Raw genomic sequence first — 23,749 nt, 5'->3', positions numbered from 1 at the left:
ATCTTTAAAAATTATAATCCTTTATGCTCAACAGATCTCTAACTAATCTATTTGAATCCAGTCCTATTTAGAAACCTGAAATCTCATGTCAGTATCATCTCTCTTCCTATAACTGAGGCTGCTTGCCACAATTTTGTATGCAACAGAAGTATGGACTTTCTTCATGTTAACCTAATGTTCATAGGTACTTCCCACCTGTAATCTCATGCAGTCCAACATTGCCTATTCACAGTTATTTTCATTATACTTAATACAATTTTGCCCCAGGTATCACGTTATATTTGCATGTGAAAGCACTACCCAAAGCCTTAATTAAGATGGCAAAACCCTATTTACTCAGACTGTTTGGTGGGGTTTTTTTTGTTTGTTTTTTTTTTTTAGAGCACTTAGTCCACTCTAGAAGATTGGGGTCTGCCTTCTTTATAAAGAGCACTGATCAAGGCTTGCATCTTGAATTTAAAATGTGGTCAGAAGAGGTGGTCACAGAATCTCTCTTCTATTCACTTGCTCGGGGACTGTGACATCCTGTGTTCAGTCCCCTGTTCAGCGTGCAAGGATTAGACTCATATCTCCCACCTCCTTGCAGGCGAGTGTCAGCAGGCTATAGCATAGCTATTCAGGCAGCTACCTTGCAAAAGTAATCTTGGATTGTGGTCACTTCCCCATGATCGGCTTTGTTTGGTCCTGAAGTTTTTGGATAAAATAGGCACATCCCTTAGGTACATCAGATCACAAAGGTTCACTTACTGTTTATGTACCTGGAATATTTTCAAGTCAAACTGATGGTATCAATACTACAGAGATTGTCAAGATGCAATTTTATTTTGGGGTAACTTCTGTAACTGTCAGTTTAGATACTGATATCTTTTACTGGCCCATAGTGTTCCTAGTACAATCATGCATAACCCCACAATCCTTGAAATTATTATTTGAACTCTGGTAATAAAAAAATTAAATTTAATTTTAAATAATTGAACTGAAAATTAAACAGATTCACTCACTCTCTTTTGTAATAAGGCATACTTTAAAAAAAGAAAAAAATCTAGTAGATTAAACCCCTCCATTAGATTGTGCTCATACTTCAGAAGTAAATTTATTATAAGGGATCTCATTAAAGAAAGTGGATATTTAAGTGGACAGAAACATTATTTCTAATTCTAAATTTATGGCCAGTGTATGATTCTAGTATCTTCGTTCAATGGGTAATTTCAAAACTGTTTGTATAGTAAAGCCACCACCTAAGTAGCACTATGCAAGTGATAGGATTTGAACAAGGCCTGAACTGGGTAACAGCCTCAAAATGGCCCAGAAGGTCTGATGTGGTATGCTGAAATCTGTACTGTGGACATTCCAATAAAACTAGAATTTCTAGAACTGCTAATTACTTAAATACTGGAAATTTCTGCATTTACATACATACATACACCTGTGAGAGATTCCTGGCCAGATTCAATGTTTTAAAGCCTTAGGTCTGTGACCTTGGATATTAATATGCTTATGCTAAATACATTATTGCTTGTTTGGTTTTCTGTTTTGTTGTTGTCTCCTTCGTTCATGTGTGAGATCAGCCTCAGAAGTGTTCCTCATGCCTGCTAGTAAATTACCCTGTGGTGGTTGATAGTGTACCTGCTGTGCTGAAACCAATGAGTAGGCAAAGCTGCGTGACCGACGTGAGTGAAGGATCTAGGATTTGGAAACGTATATCCACAGCTCACCAGAGAGTCCTAAGCGTGCTTTTCTTTCCTTCTTTCCTGCTGTGTGGGTGACTGCTAAACAGTTCCCAGCGGGAAATTCCTCTAGCAGTACACGCTATTAAACAACTCGCAGTGACTTCTTCTGGAAGTTGCTGTTTGGAAGGGCTCTGCTCCTTGCTGGCATTCTGCCTCAGGTGCCATGGTTTTGCATGCAGTTAGTAGCTTTTAAAATAGAAGTGTAAAAAAAAGTTTGTAGAAAAAATGATTTTAAACAAAATTTTTAACATTAACTGTTGAAGTGTAAAAGTCATATTGTCATTTTTTTCTTTGCTCCAACACTGCTATTCACAGGGGATGTTGTCAGAGTACAATATCAGGCCTTCTAATGTGACTGCTCACCACCAGTTTTTATTATATAGCTAGCAAAGTTTTGACAGGCTTTTAAAAGGATGAAATATGAAGTGAGGAAAACTTAGATTTTTCATTTTGCATGTCAATATTTCATGTATATGAAGAGCCATTTTATTACATACAAGAGATATAAATTTGACTGGCTCACACGGACAATTCATGGACTATGTGCCTTTTGAACTTCTAAGATGCATCTGATACCAAAAAAGCCGGTCGAAGAAACTCTCTAAGGCTTGATTTTGGAGTTTTAGAAAGCAAGCATTCTTTATTACAGTGCTGGGTGCATGGGGGATCACTCCACCTATCGTGCACACCGTCAGGCCTAATTGTGTGGGTTAAGTACATGTTCTACAGACATATGCACTAGATTTCTGAGAAATGTTATACATATTCATTAGTTTTCTGGGAAACTATTAGCATATGCAAAGGTCCTTTATGCAGGTGTATTGAAGGTCTCTGGTGGTCTTCAGGAGTCCTCTGGTGGTCTTCCATAGTCTTCCTCACTTGTCTTCTACTTGACCCTTCTCAGATGATTATGCACAATGTGATCTTCTGCATGTTTGATACATCTTATCCTAAAGAATGCTCGTTAGTGCTTCTATTATCTATGCTTACATTTTGATGTAATCCATATGGATACTTCTAAGCTAAGTTACCTAAGAGGGCTAAAGTCCTTATCTTCTTCAGAAACTGCAAGGCCATCCAAAAGCAATTTCTCACACATTTTGCAACATACAGAACCCCCATCCACCACTGATCAGCAAACAATCAGGCAAAGAAACAGCAAGGCCATTGTACTCAGAAAGACATCCTGCATCACATCACAGCCTGTAATATCAGATCTACATTAACGTAATTTTACAGCAAATATATGTCTTCTACAAACAGAAAGAATTAATGCTTCTACGTTTTAGGTAGAGTTTACATTGTATATTATGAATACATTCATGAGTATATGCATTACCGTTTACCTCAGTTGTCCAGTCATTGCAATGACAATGAATGTATTCTCTAGAATATATGCAAAACACTGGAAAATCTTTTTCACTTTTTTTTGCATAGGTACCCATAATAATAAAAAAACCTATTGAATATATTCAGTATTTCCAGCTATGCATGTTTTGTCCCCATATGTATATATTTTTTCTGCATGAGACCATAAATCCTATTCCTATAAGGAATTTAAGTTACTGTATTTAAGCCCTGTTTTTAAGTTATCTATTTTCAGATTGCTTTAAAATGTTTCACTGACCATTTTCTGAGTTAGCCTGATACTTTCAGTATTAGTACAATTCAATACTGTGAAATTCAGCAGTGCTGAAACTCTTGGTGTTAGAAAATATTCTTTACTTACACTGTGAATTATTTGGGGTGTGGCTGAGCCCTAAGCTTCTTTGAAGTTGACTTTTTCTCTTCCAATTGCTTGTGCTCTTAGCAGCGTTTTGGCAGCTGACCTAAACTAGAAGTTCATGGGAGTGATCGAAGGCAGTGGCTCTCTAGCACAAGCATATTAGATTCATGCTGCCACTAGGTACTTTGCGGTTATCTACAAAAATGTAGTCATTATTCACTTGTATGTGCTTTGTATGTACAATAGACAGAAGAATAGTAGTGAGCCATGTGAAATGGGAGAGAGAGGAGCACAACACCAGGCCGTCAAACTTGTGGCTCTGAAGAGTTTGCTATAAAAAATGATTTGACAGTGCTTTCTTTGAGGCCATGCCACCGTTGGTGGAATGAACCCCAGTGCACACCTTGTAGCTACCAGTGCAGTAAAGCAAGCAGGGGGGATTAGGGGATGTTGTTTCTGCACTACAGCTGGGACTGTTCTTTGCTGATTGTAATACGGTTTCAGGCAATGGGTGGGATGGGTGTGCACCTTGCTCATGAGTTTAGATAGGACTAGGACTTCCACCAGCTTTACGCTATATCATCACTTGTTGCCCAACTGCAGATTTAGGTCCTTCTGTCTTCTACTGGAAAAACTAAGGGTAGCAGTGTTGAAATCTGGGATTTTAAGTAGTAAGAAATTGGGACTCTTAATTCCTAGACCAAATTTATCAGTCATACTTCTAGTATTGTGCTTTTAGATATTATAATGTGACTGCAATTGAAAAAAAAATATGAAAGTATAAAATCATGCCTTGCATAGTAATTTTCTTTAAGCACTGACAAATCAATCAGTTTAATTCCCCTAAACTGTGAGAACAGGAAGTAGAAAAAGCATGAGAAGTGATACATGTGCAACATGTATTTCTGATAAGTTTTTTTTCTGGTAGTATATCTAACATGTGATCTAATTCAGAAACATGTATTTACATTTTTTTTAACTTTATTGGGATAAGCGATCAGAGGAAGGCGTGGGGGGGAAGACAGAAAAGCACCTGACAGGTGTGGTTCGTTGCTGCACACATTTTGAAAATGTGTATTGTCCAAGTTTTCCATGGGATGCAATGGAAACGATTTCCATCAATCTTCAAAACATTTCCATAGTTAGATTCTAAAAAAGATCTGATGGTTTTTTGGGTAGGCTCCTGGAAGGAAGGAAATGCTTGCAATTCTGCAGTCACAGAGCTGTGATCTAATTCATCAAGGCATTTTAAGCATGCACCTGGCTTTATAATCATTTACTTCTCATGCATAAAAAATACCTAATCTTAAGTGCTTTGCTGAGTCAATCCCTCAATAAACCAATTTTTTTTTTCATGTGCAGCCTTCTCCTGATTGCCACTCATAAACCCTTAATAACCATTACTATAGTGGCACTGTACTGGGTCTGGCTGGGATGGAGTTGATTTTCTTCATAGCAGCCCATATGGTGCTGTGTTTCAGATTTGTGACTAAAACAGTGTTAATACACCCGTCTTTTATTGCTGAGCACTGCTTTCACAGGGTCAAGGCCTTCTCTGTTCCTCATTCAGCCCACCAGAGAGCAGGCTGGGAGTGGGCAAGAGGTTGGGAGGAGACACAGCTGGGACAGCTGACTCAACCCGAGCAAAGAGATATTCCATACCAGATAATGTCATGCTCAGTAATCAAAGCGGGGGGGGTATATTTTCTGAAGTAGCCACTGCTTGGGGACTGGCTGGGCAGCGGGAGGTGGTGAGTGATTGCCTTGGCATCACTCATTTGGTCGGTTTTTTTCCCTTCCCTTTGGTTATTAAAGTGTTTTTATCTTGACCCATGAGTTTTTCTTGTTTTGCTCTTTCCATTCTCTCTCCCATCCCTCTGGGGGTGGGAGTGAGTGAGTGGTTGGTGGGTGCTTAGCTGCTGGCTGGGGTCAACCCACCAGGGGTAGCCAGAAAAATACCTACTGCTTTAGTTCCTAGTATCACCCTCCCTCAGAAAAAATTTTGTGCCAGGTAGGTAGAAGATAAGTCAGTGAAGTTTAAACTGGAAATATGATGCAATTTTTTTTAACATTTGCAGTAACGAATCACTGAACACAGGAACAAGTGGCTTCACCGTAGACACTGAAATTGGAATAAGATTACTTCAGCTGATCAGAGGAAGATGAGCTCTAGCCTGTTGAGTTAGCTTTTATGAAAGGCAGTGATGTGCAGTCAGTGTTGTTTTATGGCTGTAATTTAAGGAAATCAGTCCAGGTTGTAATAGCCTTTCCTAGCCTTTATCTATGAGTATTCCTTTTGACGGACCTCTCAGAAAACCAGTAGTTTTCATTTTCTTTTGGTTGAACTGTGAAGTGCCTCACCTTCAGGGTAGAATTTCCACTGGTTGATAGAGTGGGTGGAAACTGAGGAAGATTTCTGAATTACACTTTAGGGAAACCTTACAGTGTTTCTGCCATAACACGAACTACGCTTGTTTGATAAATCCTTGCTTAGTTCAGATAATGATATGGAAGGCATAATTCCACAAGGGTGAGATTGTTACACAGAGAAATAGGACTGCTGAAAGAAGCGTAAGCTGTTGTAGAAAATCTCTGTGATTTGAAAACTGGGGGAGAAAATGTGGTAACTGTTGACATGCTTGGCATATCTGAGAGCATGTCTTTAGTCTTTTGTTCTTTTACTGAGAAGTAGTTAATGTTTTAGAGTAACCTAGTACCAGTGACCTCCCTTTTGACAGCATTCTTGTCTGAAATGATTGAATGGGAGAAAGGAAATCTTTCAATAAAAAAGCCAAAGAACAAAGGCGTTTGATGCTATTTTGTGACCCCTGAAGTGGTATAATACATTTGGGACAATGATATTTGAAATATCAAGAATAAGATAGGAGGAAAAAATCCCTCAAAGGATACATAAGTGAAAAAATACAGCAAGAGGTTTACGTAGATATTGCATGTTATGATGTGCATGGTGGAGTTTGATAAACTGTCATGAGCTCACTCAGTGGAATTTCGGAACTGTCCACCAGACCTCATCTATCCAAAAATCACTAAGTAAGGTCAATGATGCATATTTTATCAACCGTTACATACATGAGTTGATTAATATCAGATAGGGCTAGTTCATCCAACTCAGGGAACTGAGTATATGATTTGCAAAGGATTTGTAGTGTAAAGAATTTGTTGTTTCCATTCTGCTCTCCAGAGTCTCCCTAAATATATGGTTAGTAACATAGGCCCAAAAATTGTTCTTCTGTTGTTGAACTGGTAGAGATATTTAATAGATGAACATTGAAGGAGGACTGTTAGCTATTCAATGATGTTTGTTTTCAGACTCCCTCTTATTATTCTCATTGTATGAACCAAAAGTTTACCTCTTTTGTATATCAGAGTTAAAACCCTGATTTGAGATGTGAAAAAAGCAGTTTGAGACTTTGAATGTTAGTAGTCTGAGGCTGAAAATGTTACCTGGGTCACTAGTCCCATATTGTAGATTTCCCTACCAGTGCCACCTTCAGGGGAATTTCGTTTGCACCATAGTATCAGGGCCACCGTATAAGCTTTGTATTTTCTCTTTAGTTGTATGTCCAAAGTAACTTCTTTGTGGGGTGTGTTCCATACTGTATACTGCAGTTCTGAGATATTAAATTTAGCTGCACAGCTAGCTGAAACGGCAGGAATGAGTAGTGTTGAGGCTTTGAACAAAGAAAGTTGGTTGAAAATTTTTTAGTCAATTCCAGGTAAAAGTTTGAATATTTTCAAAAGCTGAGTAGGACTACTAATCTTATAGAGGTTTGCTCTCAACTGTTTTTCTACCTTGGTTAATTTGAAACAACTAGTGCGGTGCAGGCATGTGAATTGTGTTTATGTGGAGATTTGCTTTGTGTTGAATTTTATTCCATAGGGAGATGTGGTGATAATTTCATGAACATTTAAAATATGTTGAAGTCCATTTCGATTATAGTCTATAATGTGATTTTCTTCTTTTAATTCTGAATTGCTCGAGAAGATTTAAAGCCTAGCTATCTTCTGAAAGAAGGATGCTGGTATTTTTCCTTAATTTCCATGGAAAATAATCTTTTGTGGTAGAAGCAGTGATGTTTACTTTTATTCTCTCATTTAAGAATTGCAGATTTTTATTTTAACCAGTAAGAATAATGTTGAAACATGCATTTTTAAATATTTTTTTTATTTCCTTGCTTTGTTACTGCAGAAATCGGAAAGGAATTCTAAACAAAAAAATGTGCCAATCACTAAAAAGTTTATTAAGCTTACTTCCCTTCCACAGGTTTTCATTCAATTTTATATCTTCTTTGTTCACTTACAGCCTGTATGAAGTGATTAGCAAACCTAAATTTAGAAGTTTGCCTGTCTTCTAAGTTTCTAAGCTCCATTGCAGTGAACTGATATATAGCTAATACAGCCAGTAGAGCCTGGAGAGCAATTCTTCTTAAGTGGACATACACTGGCTAGTCAACTGGGACCTCTCTAGGCTCCCTTGACTTCTTCATTGACAAGATCACCATTCACGTCGGAGTGAAGACTGCTGTATTTAATTGTCTTAATTTGGAACTGCATCCCATCAAAACCTTGTAGTTTAAGCTGAGCCACCTAGTCTCTTTGTTTGGTTAGGAGAGACGGAGACAGACGTCTTCTGAGAGCAATTCACTCTACCTACTTTAAACATCTAATTTAAACCATGAAATGAGAGCATAATACAGTCAAAATCTGTGCAAGTAGTGCAATAGTCTGTAGAAGTCTATATAGTTAAAAACAAAACCTGTGATTGTTGTGTAGTTACTGTTATCAATTACAGAGCAAGATAGAATGTCTCTTAATTAACTTAATAACCTGATAGGTACATTTAGACATAGCTAATTAGAGTTTTCTTGTAATTGGGCCAATGATTAATAGACTGTGAAGACTGTTTCATTTGTATTAAATGCATAGACAGTCACAAGGAAATTAAAATTTGAGCCTGCATTGAATAACTAATACAGGACCTCAGGATAGCACAATAGTGAAAGATTATTCTCTTTATAAAGAATTAATATATTAAGTTTCTGGTTTAGACCTGTTTTTTCAAGATCTTTTGCAGCCTTACCAATATGTGCATGAATCTCTTTTGGAAGCATCCACAGATCAACTTTTGCAAGCTTCTTTTAGAACAGTCTGTCTTACATAGTTTTATTAAACTAGTGAATGTAAAAGCATATGAAGTTACCATTGCAGAAGAAAGTAGAAATAACTGGTTTCATTTCTGCTTTGCACAGTGCAAGGTAAAATCCTTGGAGAAGTTAACTGCCAGTTTTTCTGGAGCTTATATCACCTTTCTGCCCGTTCTTTCTCATTCTGGTCAGGGCAGAACCTAATTTCGGGCAATACAGCGGAGAAGCAGCAGAAACAATGTCTTCACCCTAGTGCTCCAGTCTGTAGTAATCATGGAAGTTCGCTTTCACCCCTTTTCTGTGCTGCCGTGTCTCTTGTGGGTGCACAGGGAATTAATAGCTACTGACATCTGAACAGGCTTCTTCACTTGTTACACGGCTGGAAGGGAGAGTCTGAGAGCAGTCCCACTGATAGAAAAGACAAAAGGACATAGACTGAAAGGAAGACATAGCAGCAGAAAGAAGATAGGAGGAGAGAGATTTTGAGTAGTGAGCAGTTGATCTGGCAGCATGGAGACTCAATCTGCCATGACTTTTTATTTGTTGTTATAAGGCATACTGTGCATGGAAGAACATATTATAAAGGTAGAGAAGGCATTCTATTTTTCTTGAATTAGGTGAAAATGAGAACAAACAGAAAACTGAGAAATTTGAGCTAGAAAGGCAAAAAGTATAGTTAATATTTTAAGAGACATGTAAGTGTCTTGCATTTCTGTTTTCATGCATAGTTGAAACTGTTGAATTTTTCATCAAGAAATGAATCTCAGTTTCAATGATCTTGTGCCATTTTTACTCTGCTGTTAATGCAGAGGCGGCTTCATTGAGACTAGTTGGTCTTTTTCTTTTTCTTGTGGAACCTTGCCTACTTAGCACATTGTGAGTCAGACTGCTGCTAACCAAAAAGGAATTTTATTTTTGTAACTTGTTGTACAATTTAGTTTTTCTTATTTAATACATTCACTTTTGTCATCTTTTTTTGAAACATTTCAAACTTGTAAGAGTATATTTAGAGTACCACGTAGTATGTTATTCCTGCTGTCTATGAAGATGTCACCCAAGCAACAGATGAGAGCATCAAATAAACTTTGGATAATTTCATCAGAAGTTTAAGATAGTTTTACTAGGGAATGAGGCTAAGATGAGAATACCCCTAATAGGCATTCCTCATCTGTAATGTCTTTTCACCTTCAGTGAAGTATATGTTTTTATTTAAAAAATGAGCTGAGTGCTCACTAAGTACAGTAACTGCCTGTGTGAAGTTTTTTGCTTTTTTTGTTGGGTGGTGGTTTTTGTTTGTTTGTTTGTCTTGCCCCTCCCACCCCTCTACCCCATGCCATAGCTAAGCAACCAAACACAGGCAGATAACATATTTCCTTGTAATTGACAATTTGCTGGGGATGACAAGAGTCTCAAAGGAAGCATGAGCTTGAAGAGCATGGGTTGGGGGCTGAGCAGATGGAGTTAGGTCCCTTGATGGACTGGGCGGCAGAATTTGGTAGGAGGGCAAAGGCAGTGAGGATCATGGAGTTGTGATCCTACTTCTGGGATCTCTGACAGTGTGACAGGAGTATATGGAAGGAGATAACACCTCCTGCATGTGAATGTGAATTTACACAGAGCATATGTCTGAAGCTATTATCACTGCTATTGTTATTGCTGGTTGGGGCGGAGGTGTTTGCAAATTCTGCAGTTTGGGAACCCAGCTGTGATAAGTTGGAGACCACTTTCACACCTTGCTTGGAGCAGCTTGAGAAGCAAATCTCAAAGAGCTTCTTTACTCCCCTTTTGCAACAGAATACTCAAAGAACTATGTCTTCTTTAAATGGCAGGCTTCGTAATCTGGGTCACCTTTGTGTTGACTTGAAGTTGCATTTACTTTTAATGACATCTCTGAAAGTGCTTATGGCAGAGCAGTTTGAGGCTTTTTACACAAATAAGTAGTGGTTTTTTTGAACTGCATAGTATTTTCAGTTTATGAGGATTCCAGCAATGATATTTGGTTTTTGCTTTAGGTGTACAGGATTGGTAAAACTCATTTGTTACTTCAGATAGGTAAAAGAACTACAGATGTAGGCTACTTTTAAATTTTCTTATTGCTGTCACAGAATAGAACTGATTATGCTCTGGGACAGCACAGATCTCTGTATCACTCAGGCCTTACTATCAATATATTAACAGTAGGTAAAAAAGTGGTCCTTTTGAATAGGAGCTAATTTCACATCACCTCAGAATAGCACTTCTTTTATTTATTTTTTTAACTGTGTGCAATTACGTTCTTTAGTTTTATTGCTGTATCTCAGAATAATGTAAAGAATCCTATAATCGGTTTTATTTTATTAGGTCTGTTTCTGTTAATGAAAGACCATTTCTTCTGGTAACAAGCAAATCAGTGATGGCAACAACTCAGTAGCATTTGTCTTACATTGACATGTAGACATTCTAAAAATGTTCATCTCTGTATTATCTTTTTTAATGCTACATTAATTTTGCAATGTATTATTAATAGATTGTCACCCATGCATGTCTTTAAAAAATTAAATAGTATTAATGCATGTATCTCAGTTCTCATCATCTTGCTTTTATTAATCTAAGACATAAAAATAATTTTCAAACCATGATTCAGAGAAATTATTTAAATTACAAGTAAGCTATTACAACTGACGCTTTTCTCTTGGTAATAGAATCCTCTGCAGTGGAATTCCTACAGCTATTGTGGTCCATTACAAGCACAAGATTACATCTTTCCACTTGTCACTAATTCTGCATTTTGGCAGGGAAAAAAAGAAAGGTTTGCTGTTACCGTGTTGCCAGGCAACCAAAATAAGAGTTACTCCAATTTCTGGATTTTTCTTGTATGATGTATATCAGAGGGTTTCTCCTACCTTGGTGAGAGACAGTCTAGATGAAGTTACACTCCATAGCTTTACCATTTCCAAGATTAATAAGTAGCTTAATTTCTCCCTGTTGAGTTCCATTCAAAACCAAAGTTACTCTTTTTTTCCATTCCCTGTAGATAGTTATAAAAAATCATGTCACAGATGATAAACATGTCTTCACAACACATGAGATAGGGCATGTTTTCTCCTTTTTGTTTTCTGAAGTTTAAATTTCTCTTTCTGAAATGGAAAGCTTGTTTCTGTCTCATTTTCACTTATAGCTAGTTGTTTATACCACTACTTGAATAAAAAAAATGTAAGGTCTTGGAGTGGACAAAGATAACTTGCTGTGTCTTAATAATCCTGCATGCTGTTACTCATGTTTACTGCTATTTGGTATACTCGCTCTTAAGTATCTTTTCCCAACACAATTAACTGATGGTAATAACAAGTAACTACCGGTATTTGAAAAATCATTTATTAAATGAAGGTGTACAGAAAAGTTGAAGCGGAGATACGACTTAAGTGTGTGGAAGTTATGGTAAGATTTGTGCTTGGGAATAGATGAAGAAAGAATAAATGCTCTTAATAATTTAGTCAGTTTTTTGTCCTGATTTTGTTGTAGATTCTTGTAATTTTTTACATCTGTGGAGCTTTTTTGTTTTGCAGCAGCAGCCACAGATGTCCTGTGAAACTATGTGGATTTCAGGCTCACATCCCACATTAGTCATTGATTTCCTCTCAGGGCACATGTCCATCACAGAGCCACAGCTTCTTTCTGGATTCCTAATCTGTGTAGGGAGCCAGGAAGAACCTCGGCAGCAATACAGAGAGTTGCTTTCTGCAGCCCTGCAAGGCCAGGGCATGTAACAGCGATTAGATAGTATCAATGCATGACATAGGAGATGGTTTCGTGTTGACAATGGTTTTGTATCCGTATCTGCAACAGTGTAATAAAGTATTTGCTCACGTCTATACAATAATATTTTGGAGGACTTGCTTTAAAAAAATGTCTGCCTGTTTGATCAGACCTTGGAGTTCTCAGATACAAGTACATATTCTAACTAGATCATTGTTCTATGTCTGGGTGAGATCAAAGATGCACCAACCTTCCTGATACGCCAGTTTCCAATGAGAAGAAATTTGGATGTATGGGTCAGAGAAGAGCTGCTTGCTGCTCTGAAAAGGTGCTTGTTCAGAATGGTTGAATGAACAGTATTTAGATTGTTTGGGGTAAATTTGAGCAGGTAGCAGGGGTTGGGTTGTTTAATGCAAATTCCAGTGGATAAGTGACTGTATAGGGTAAGAGCACTTCAGACATGAACACTTCATAGGGCAAAGCTAGCAGTAGTTTGAGGAGATGGGTGTTTCCAGTTGTTTTCTTCAAAGTTGAAAACAGGCTTTTCATTTATAAATGCTCCTTTACTTTTGGTAAATACAAGATTAGATTAGGTGCAATATCCCACTAATTTTTGTTTTGTTTTAATTTTCTAAAGGAGTTGATGACCAAGCTGATAACAGAGACACCTGACCAGCCAATCCCATTTCTAATTGATCATCTTCAGTCCAAACAGGGGAATCGCAGTCAGCTTCAGAGAACGTTGTCTGGCTCTGCTGCCCTTTGGGCAGAAAGTGAAACATCAGGTATGTTCTGTATGCTGGAAAGGGCTAGTCTCCAGTATAATCTTCCCAAATTTTTGTCCATGAATTCCTGGATGCACATGTACCTGCTGAACAGGTACTACTCTGTAGTTTTGAGCATGCACAATAAATCCTGTTTGTCCAGTAGATACTGAATTTAATATATATTGTTGGCTGTCAGCTCAGCCTCTGCACATATCATGTGAGTATGGATCAGAAGTACAGGGTGGAAACAATCCCAGTCTCAATGAGAAAGAAGGTGCATATAAAGGTCCCTTGATTCCCCTGCTGTCCTCTTTGCTTTCTCTTTCTCTTTACCTTGTTTTCCTTTCCCCTCCCATGGTGTATTTGTGCCCGAGATTAGCCTCTGTTGAGGTATTTTCTTTAATAATACACATTTTTAACAACCCATCATTCCAACACTTACTGAGAAGATGCTATTACTACTTTATGAACTCCAGTGTGAATAATTTATGACTGTAGATCTTCAGAAGCATAAAAAAAAATCTGAAATAATACCTGCTCTGATTCTAAAGTAGAAATTTTAGCTTTGATATTCTGGTACAAGCTATTAGAATGTTGGGTTTGTATTTAAAAATTGACTGTGATCTGTTTCAGACTACAGTAGATCTCAAATAGTTGCTGATAGTCAAAATGTTAGTTGCCTGACAAATCAACTTTTTATTTCTATCAAATGTAAAGTTTTAAGCATAGGCAGTCAGGCATGTAAGAGAATAAATGGAGGTTAAGGACTTTTAATAACAAAAAATAAGATGTCATGTTTTTAATGAAAATCACATTAATGAATTTCTAAACTTTGTTTAGGAAATGGAAGAAATATGAAATTTAGCATAAATCAGAGATAGGAGAACAGAAAGAGCTGACTTTGGTTTGGACTGATAGGTCTTGTTTTTTCTGGATTAATTGTTTATTGTCTTTGAAAAATGACCCTACAAATGTTATAATTGCCTGATTCAATTCTTTTAACAGAAAATAAAGGCACAAGGAGAGATTTTAGAAGTTATGATAAACCTTGGCAGGTAAATGCAAAAAAGCCTAAAAAGTCAAAGAGCGACCTTGCCGTGTCCAACATTTCTCCACCATCACCGGAGTCCAAGTCATGTAAGAAAGCTTCACTGCATTATTAATTCATGCATACTTCCAAACCCATAGTATGTTTTTCTGTTGAATTAGGATTAAAATGGAAAGCAAACTATGAGCAGTTGAAATGGCTAGATAAATGTTAGAAGAGTTTGATTCATGCTTTACTTTCACTTGAGTTATGAATATTTAATAATATCCTATGTTGTCATCTACAGATAAAATAGAATTCTAGATAGATAGATAAAAACCAGAAGAATATCTGGGTGTCACACACAATTTTATGTTCAGATACCAATTATGATTTTATGTTTTAGTTTGCATTGCCATTTTGCACGTGTAAAATCTGTTCTGTTGATATTCGTCCTAATAATATTTTTTTTCAGTGGGTCAGGCAATACAAAACTATGAATTATGAACAGATACCGTTCAAGACATGTGGGCAGTGTTAGCAGAACAGGTGTACTGCTCTGAGAGTTGCTGAAGGAATCTAAATGTACACTGAAAGAAAAGGCAGAATAGAAATAGAGTGACTGAAGAGAATATTGTCAATGACCTGTAAAATAGAAGTAGTAAAAATAGAGGCAGCAAGCCTTAATGAAATGTAGTGCTGCCTGTGTACTGGCTATTGAAGAAATTTAATTTTTAATCTTGATTTTTAATGGATTTTTTACATAAATATATCATACATCTACATATATATGTATAGGTACACACACACGCAAGTGTGTATACAAGATTTGTTCTTGAAAATAAATTGCAAAATTATATTTTTTTCTGTTGACTATTGTAGCTTTTTGAAATTTTTATAATAGCTAAATCTTTTTAATAACTCAGAGTGTGATTAGGTGGGCCAGATGAGAACAGATATATACTATACTGCAATATAAGGCTTGCTGTCTTTCCTCTAAAAGCAAGATGGGAAAGTCTAGACTGCAGTGGAGTCAACGAAAAATCTCCCAGTGGCCTCAGTAGGTCAAAATATAGCACAACAATAGGTAAAGTAAATCATGATAAGATTTATGCAATAGAGACACTGTGCTTTTGGGTAGTTAACAGTCTTACATGGTTATGAAACCTTTTTGATTGAGAATAAATAACTGCAACAAGTAAAAAATAGCTGTATAGGTAGCTTTTCTCAGGACTGTGTCATCCTAGCAAGATTTGTGGATTATTTTTTCTGGAAATGGAGCATGTGTTTCTGCTTCTTCTTCACAAAGCACATTCCTTGCTTCAAAAAGAGTCAAATTTGATCATCGGTTCCACTGTACCTCTCTGGGCACATTAATTTTTAAGTCAGTCCAAAAGAAGCATGTGGATTTTAATTCACTTTCAAGAGAAAGTGGGGATATTCAGAGAAGTGGTCATAGTCATTCATAATCTGAGGCTAATCTAAACAGTCTTTGCTGGATAACAGAAATTCATGGAGATACTCTGTTAGAAACAGTGGCCAAGGGTATTGTGAGCTGTTCCTGTCATCATACTGTGTTCTCCTCCCTCCCTGCGCTTGCACTTCAGACTCAGTGATACTCATCAAGTAACTTCCATGCCATTTCCTAAAGATTCAGGTTCTCAGTCTTTATGCCAGGTAGAGGCGTGACATCATGTCACTCCATTTGTGTGCCTACTACAAGTTTCATGCTTGTTGGTCCTTAGGTTGTCCCAGGAGAGGGTCAAAGAGGAGGCTGGGCACTCTAAACTACCAGGTCACATGTCAAGCAAGGAAATAATTTATACATCCATAATAAGACTGGTCTCAATGATCTGTCCTTGTGGACTGAAGGGCAGCTAATAATGCTCTTCAGTTGGTAAGGCTTGCTCTCAAGCTACCCAAGTCCCTAAGTCTAGCAGCAGAGTTTGTTGGAGTGCAGCTTTACCCACAACAGAGGAAGATAGAATTAGGGTGTGTTTAGGGCAATTGGACGTACATAAATACATGGCACTATATGGGATTCATTCTAAGCATGGTGAGAGGAGACTAATATTATTGCAAGGCCATTCTATCATCGCTGAAAGGTCATGATGATTGTGGGAGGTTCCTGATGACTAGAAAAAGGCAAACATTGCATCGATTTTGAGGAAGGGCAAGAAGGAGACTTCGGGGACTACAAGCTGATCAGCCTAACCTCACTCTCTGGGAAGGTTATTGAGCAAATTTTCCTGGAAGGTGTTCCCAGCCACAAGAAGAAGGAAAATGTGATTGGGAACAGCAAGCATGGATTTATGAGATCATACATGCCTGATCAGATCAACTTGATTACCCCCTTAGATGAAATAACTGGCCCTGTAATCAAAGAAAGAGCAGAAGATGTTTAATACTTTGACTTTAGCAAAACCTTTTTCAATCTCCTATAGTATCCTTACAACTCAATTGGTGAAATATGGACTGGATAAGTGGACAACAAGATGTGTGGAAGATTGGCTCAACTGTTGGATTCAAGGGACTGTGACTGGCAATGCAAAGTCCAGTTGGAAACTCTATCACTAGTGGCATGCTTAAGGGACTGGTACTGATACCAATACCATTCAAAAGTCTTTCTTCTCTTAGGTTTGCAGGTGAGACCAAACTGTGGGAAGTGGTTGGTATTCTGAGTAGCAGGGATGCTATTCAGAGGGACCTCAACAGGTTTGAGGAATGGGCTGAGAGGAACCTCATGAAGTTCAACACAGGCAAATGAAAAATCTTGCATCTTGGATGGAATAACCCTGAGCAGTATTATAAACTGGGTTCTGAATGGCTAGAAAGTAGCTTTGCATAAAAAGACCTGGGGTGCTGATGGACAAGAACTTGAATATGAACCAGCTGCGGCTGTGTGCTCTTGCAGTGCTGAGGGTGAGCTGCATACTAGGCTGCATTAGCAAGAGTATAGCCAGCAGTGTTTATTTTGCACTTTGAGATGGCATCTGGAGAATGTCATGGTAGACAATGGTATACTGGAGCAAGTCCAGTGGAGGTCCACCAAGGTGATGAGAGGGCTAGAGCATGTGATGGACAAAGAAAAACTGAAGGAAATTGGTTTGTTCATCCTGAAGAAATGAAAGCTAAGGGGAGATTTCATTGTCAACATCAACTATTACGCTGGAGGGTGGTAGAGAAGATATAGCCAGATTCTTCTTGAAGGTATATAGTGAAAGGACAAGGGGCAACAAAAATTGTACTCTGAGGGGTGGTCAAATACTGGAACAGGTTGTCCAGAGAGACGGTGGAATCTACATCCTGGGAGATACTCAAAACTCAACTGGATAGTCTGAGCAACCTGCCCTGAATGGACCAGTTTTGAGCAGCAGGTTGGACTAGAAGACTTTCAGAGGTCCTTTCCAGCCTAATTATCCTCTGATTCCATGCTTTTCTGTTTACACTCTTTCATATTTTTTTTTGTTTTAAACCTTGATTCCTCTTATTATTTTCATGACTTACTCATCCCTGCAAATATTTGTCTCTGCAGCTTTTTGAAAATACCTTGTGTATTTGAACTACAGTTTTTTTAATTGCTATCACAGAAGCTGGTTTCAGCCATGTCCTTTTTTGCCATATCTTGCTTCTCTTATTTTCTGTCAACAGCCAAATTAATACTGACATTTTTTGACTTTTTTTTTTTTTGCTGGGTTTATGCCAGAATCAGTGGGTACTGTGTACCCCTTCAACCACTCAGATCAGCAGAAAGGAAGCATGTTCAGAAGCCATTTATTGCTCTGTCCGGACATGCACAGCATATTCCATTTGTTTTGTGCCTTCAGCTTGTACTTCAAAACATTTTTGGATGATGGTGTATGTTTTTTTCCAAAGCCTCTCCAAAGAGCTAATAAGGACTCATCTGAGAAACAGAATGTTTTGGGCCTGCTGAGACCTAAAGATTTACTCTCAGATTTGTGTTTAAAACAGACCACCCCCCACACCCAACAACCTAAAAAGCCCCCCAAAACTGCCAAAACAAACCCAAAATTTAATGGAGTCCATCAGCTGTAATATGTTTTGTTGCAGAGCTTTTTTCTTATGGCTGTCTTGTTCAAATGATCCTGAACTTGTAAGTTCATTCAGAACTGAGAATTGCCATTTCATAGGAATCTTTGGAAACTTCAGGAGAATTGATTTATTTAATTCGGAAATATTTTTTTCCTTCAGCAAAGCTGATGTTGACTGCAGTGTGCATGTTATTCCTGCACAGATATCTCTTTCTTATTCATTCAACTTTTTTAATGGAAAGATTCCTCTTGTCCCTCCTCCTGCCTGTTACAATCTCAGTCACACCTGAAACAAACACACAAACAAGAAACCCTGGTATCTAAGGGATCTGACCACTTGTTTGGTGTGTGCAAAACCAGAATTAAGCAGAAGCTACTGTTGTTGTCTGGCAAGGAAGAGGCTTGAAGCTAGGGCTCCTAGCGTGTGTGTGTACGTGTGTTTTTGTGTGTATATAAATGTATTTAATGAAATGTTTAGATGATCACATTCTGTATTTGAAGAGCAACAAATTTGGAAGTTTCTAAATAGTTTGTGAAACAGACTTCCTGCTTCCTAGCTAGCTACTTTACCTAAAAGTAGGGTGATCTCTTCACCACCTCCATATTAAATCAGACCACACATCATCCTTTCATTCTGCTTCAGTTCACCATTCTCACCATATCCCATTTACAATTGCATTGTTGGGTACTTCTGATTGCCCTTGATCAGTCTAGGACTGTAGGCTATCATTCTCTTAGCCTTTTAATATCCAGGGACTGTGTAAACCAGTTTGGCTGTATTATCAAAGAACTCTCATCTGCATGCTATTGCAAGATTTAAATACATGAGTAATTTTATGCTCAATAATAACACATTTTTTTTTGTTCTTTGAGATGCAAGATGGTCATACAATGTATTAATGAAACATAGGATTTAATGAGCAACTGGTCTGATTCTGTCTGCAAATCATGTCTTGAAAAGGCACATATATGTAGCTAAAAACAGTACTGATCTTGTACCATCATCCAGTAGAAAATAAATCTGCTGATTTATGACAGAATTCATAACACATCTGTGAATGAATCTGATGTGCAGTTGTTGGGGGGGGCACGCCACCAGAAAATCAGAAATACTGGAAAGCATGTCTTTGCAGTCTTCTAAGATGAGATGGGGAAATCTCAGCTCCATAAAGGCAAAACCTAAATATTTCTATACAAATGCTATGATGTAGAGGTAAAAAATCTTTTGAATTGTAGGCAAATAATTTCAAGATAAAGTGTTATATAAATCTCTCAAGTAACAGATGAGGTTGAGGCAGGTAATGTGATGAGGGATTTAAAATTACTGATATGATGATTTTGAGGAATGAGTGAGTATAATAAAGAGGAAGGTCAGCATATTATGAAAGGTTTTTCCTAAATGTGTGGTGACATATGCATGGAAATGATATATAATGGACTTCATACATACAGAAGAGAATCATATATTTCAAAAGATCTCAAGGAAGGGTCATATGGTCTTTATACAGTTCTGCATGCTTCACACAAAGCCATCCATTTGAAAATGACCAGTGCTTGTTTATCCTGTAGTTGGGAAGATACAAGTTTATATTTTAAAAATGTTTGTAAGCAAGCAGAAAATGAACCTTGGAAGAACAGACACATGCCATATGATGTAATGAAGTAGATTTTAGTTTTAGTATCAGTTCAGTAGTTGGAAGAGTAGGTAAGTAAGATGAACTATGTCTTCTCTAGAAGTAATAAAAATTTCAGTCAGTTCTAATTCTGCTTAACTTTCCCGTCAGTTTTGGCTCAATAGAATGAGCCAGACTCATTGTTGAAACAAATTCTATTGAAACTCAGAAATGTTCCATGACAGCATATCTGTTTTGATACATTTTCACTGAAGTATGAAATGGTTCACTGAAACACAGACTGTAGTACACCAGCATGCAGAGCAAATTTCCACCATGTTTTTGACTGGCTTCCTACCATCCATCTAGTGAGATGCAGTCCAAGCTTCCTGTGTTTGTGGGACATTTTTCTGAAACTAGGGACCAGACCACTGTCTCCTGAGCGAGTTTCCCTACTTTCCAAGGATAGAGCCTTGATACTCTCATTTTCCTGATGCAGGTTGGTCCATATACTCGGCAGCTGCTGATCCTGGAAGCTCCACAGCTGTGGAGCAGAACTTATATTTGTTTCACTCAGCTTCTATCCCATGACAAATTTTATTTCAAAATCATATGGTTTCTCAAAAATACTGTCTTTTGGTATTTTGAAAAATGTGGTTTGTTGAAATTTTCTGCAACCTGGAAGCTCTATGGTTTGGTCATCTTTGTACGGGGTTTTACAATATTAAATTATTGCCTCTTTGTATTTTGGTGGTACTGTGAGATTTCTGTGGTGTGGTGAGTTCAGTATGAACACGGAAAGAAAAGTCTGTCAAACTGCTAGTAGGATAGAGTGAGTGATGCTGTGGAATATACTGTTGGTACACTGAAGGGAGAAGATGAGATGGCTCAAAAAGCAGGCAATAAAGGAGCATGTGATCTCAATATAAACCACAGGTGAGCGAAAATAGAGAGACCTTATTATAGAATGTCTTTCCTAGTTTACTAAATATTTATATTTGCAGTTAGTAAAGGTTTAGAAAAAATACTAGATGGAACATTTTGTTTTCTCTAAATATGAAAAAGGATGAGAAATACTGAAGTTGAGCTATTAAATTTAAGTTAATTATGCTAGGATCTATGAACAGAGGCAATTTCTGGTCACACAAAAATTTAGATAACTTTTAATGAACATAGTGGTTCCTAAACCAGGGAATTATAAATTAAAGGATCGGCATTTAAAAGTATCAATGAAAATTACAAGCTGTCCATCTGAGTAAAGGCTAGTCGTACCCTAATACCTTAAGGCCTGTATATACTCACTAGGAACCACCATAGCTCATTATTTCCATTGTCCTCAGAAGGAAATACATGACTTGGCTTTTTTGAACACAAAGCAGAACCGGACTCTGACAGTCCAACTTGCCCCTCTCTTCTCTTCTCCTTATTGAGGCTTCCTGTGTCTCTTTCTTCCTACTCTTATCTCTGAAGGTCCTTTTTAATGTCTCCTTTGTCTTCTGTCTTTGAGAACGTCTGTAATTGCAGTCTAATGTATTAACTTCCCTAATACTTACCCAGGTTCCTGAGTGGATGTTAACAGATCAGAATATACTCTGAGTTGTTAGACCCAGTATAGATGTCCAGTTTGAAGATGGCTTGGTTTATGTCTACAGAGATGGAATCACATTCTTTGTGGTGGAAGGACTGAAACATACCATTGTCCCATTTCTTTACCTGGAAAGGATGGATATTGACTTAACTTCAACTTTCCCTCGTGGACTTGATCCAAAGTGGAGCAGATTCTATATTCACACAGAGGGCAGTCAGCAATAAGGCAAATTTCAATAGCAACAGTTATTTAATACATTTTGCAGTAGCTACCAGAACTCGAAGTCTGAGCATAATTTCCCCATACCATCATAAAAGCATTCTGGAATTCAAATGATCATAAGATACTGCTTTTTTTGCACAGTCTGTAGGTGTCTGCAAATTTCCTTCTTGCCATGTAAATGAAAATGAAGTTTGTAAGCATAAATTAGTTGACAACTGTCAAAATAGTAAATAAAAACTTCAGAGCTGTCCAGGTTATATTGGACATTGTAGGCTTTGTTTCTGAAGTTATTTTTAAGTGAGTAGTTAGCAACCATTGAGAAACACAACTGGCCCTTTCTGTTGGGAATGTGGACTAGGCATCATCATCTTCACACCAGCAAGTGCAGTTCTCAGCATGGTAATGCCATGTTTGGAGATGACCCAACAATTGCATTTGGTGGCAAAGGCAGCAGATCACTTCGTTCAGAACACTGGCAAAAAGAACATGTTAAACAGCGGTTCCAGAGACAGCATAATTTTTGTTTTCATTTCTACAAGTTGTTCAAAAGGTTCACATTGGTCAATGCAGACCTGTTCATTATGGGTCTTGCATATCTCAGAAGCTCCTTCTCTTTTTCCCTGCCACTGTAGGTGAAGTTAGCTCAGCAGTTGAGAAACTTATTTTAAAATTGAAATAAAGCTTTGGGTAATAGATAATGAGTAGGAGACTGTAAGCTCAGGACTGTGCTTCCCAAGGATCGAGTTTGTTTACTTTCAGTATCAGAATAAAGATTACAGGCTGTACAGTATGGGCAATAGGGACATATTTTGTTTCACTGTTTTTATGAACTGTTATCTACATTTTATGACTTTGTAAAAAAAGATTGTATATACTTGTTGTTTTAAAAGCTTTATGTAAAATATTTCTCTTTCTTTTTGATAAAATGACTAGCAAAGCTAAAAGTACCAGTTACTCATTTTCATTTTGACATTTTTCCTTATTGGCCCTAGGACACACAATTCTATTTTACGTAAATGAAGTACCCTCATATGCAATGTTTTTATTACATTTTTATGTTATTGCATTATTTTTATTAATTTTTAATTGTTAATATTAATTATTCCTGTTTACCAATTAAATCAGTTGCAAGAATCATCCCAAGTATGGATTTGTTCATAGATGTTTTCATTTTTACTTCACGTTGACCAAAGAAAATATTTCCAGCTGTTAAAATAGGAGGATAGTTAAGTAATTTCCACTCAGGGTACTTGTCATTTTGCAGCTTTTTTTCTACTGTAGGAGTCTGAACTACCAAATCTAAACTTCATCTATATATCTGTGTATATTTAGTGCCAAGGTCAATAGAGCATCCTAAATGGGATTGGAGGACAAAACCGGAGAACCATGATTTTGATGAACTAAATCATATTCTTCAAGAGAGCAAAAAACTTGGAAAAGCCCTTGAGAATCTGTCTCGCAGTAAGTTGATTGATTTTAGTTTTTTAATGTAACCATGCAGCCTGAATTGTAATTTGGAAATATGTATCAAGAAGGTGGTCTTCTATTCAATGAAGACCAAGTTCATTGACATCAGTAGTTACGTTCCTGTTGATGAGGTTTACAGAATGTCTGAGATAATTTAGCAGCTCTCCTGCTGACTGAAACTACTTCCCCTGTATCTCCTTTTTTGTTACATTAGTTTTCTGCCAGTTTAGTGAGCTGAATTAGCTCATAAAAAGATCAACACAAGAGGCTGGTTTAAGGAAAATGGTGGGAACATGCAGCAGTGAGACTGCTCCTCTGGGTGGTAGCAGTTAGATTGGATTAACCTTTGTGAAACCTTAACCTCATTGATGGAGATCAGACCTGTCACTGAAAAACAATTAGGTATTTTGTATCCTCAATTATTTCCTTCAAGTTTCCAAAAGCAATTCAAATAAATATTTTAAAGCATCTCAAGTAAATACTCAAAAACATGGTACCCAATTATTTCATAACAAACCCCAAGTATTATCCTGTAAAAGACATAGTCAAACAGGAGCCGTTTCAAAAATAACATGCTAATATAAGGAGTAGCTCTGAGAATTACTGGATATGATTTGGAATAGCTTCCCCCCCCCCCCCCCCCCCCCCCCTCCCGCC

At 37.4% G+C, this 23,749-nt stretch overlaps 1 protein-coding gene across 1 annotated transcript in view; it reads left to right on the top strand.

Annotated features, from left to right (window-relative positions):
* The window catches only part of LOC104837063 (chromosome unknown open reading frame, human C8orf34), a 175,363-nt gene that overhangs the window by 18,766 nt on the left and 132,848 nt on the right, over window positions 1–23,749 (top strand). Inside the window, exons 2-4 of the mRNA XM_010575929.1 lie at window positions 12,994–13,141; window positions 14,129–14,260; window positions 22,958–23,086. Of these exons, the coding sequence (XP_010574231.1) occupies window positions 12,994–13,141; window positions 14,129–14,260; window positions 22,958–23,086 (409 nt within the window). The remainder of the gene's footprint in view (window positions 1–12,993; window positions 13,142–14,128; window positions 14,261–22,957; window positions 23,087–23,749) is intronic.

The sequence above is a fragment of the Haliaeetus leucocephalus genome, unplaced genomic scaffold, assembly GCF_000737465.1.
Source record: "Haliaeetus leucocephalus isolate CR32 unplaced genomic scaffold, Haliaeetus_leucocephalus-4.0 Scaffold506, whole genome shotgun sequence".
Lineage (NCBI taxonomy): Eukaryota > Metazoa > Chordata > Aves > Accipitriformes > Accipitridae > Haliaeetus > Haliaeetus leucocephalus.
The sequence above is the reverse complement of the archived record's forward strand: the minus strand, read 5'-3'. Positions and strand labels throughout refer to the sequence as shown.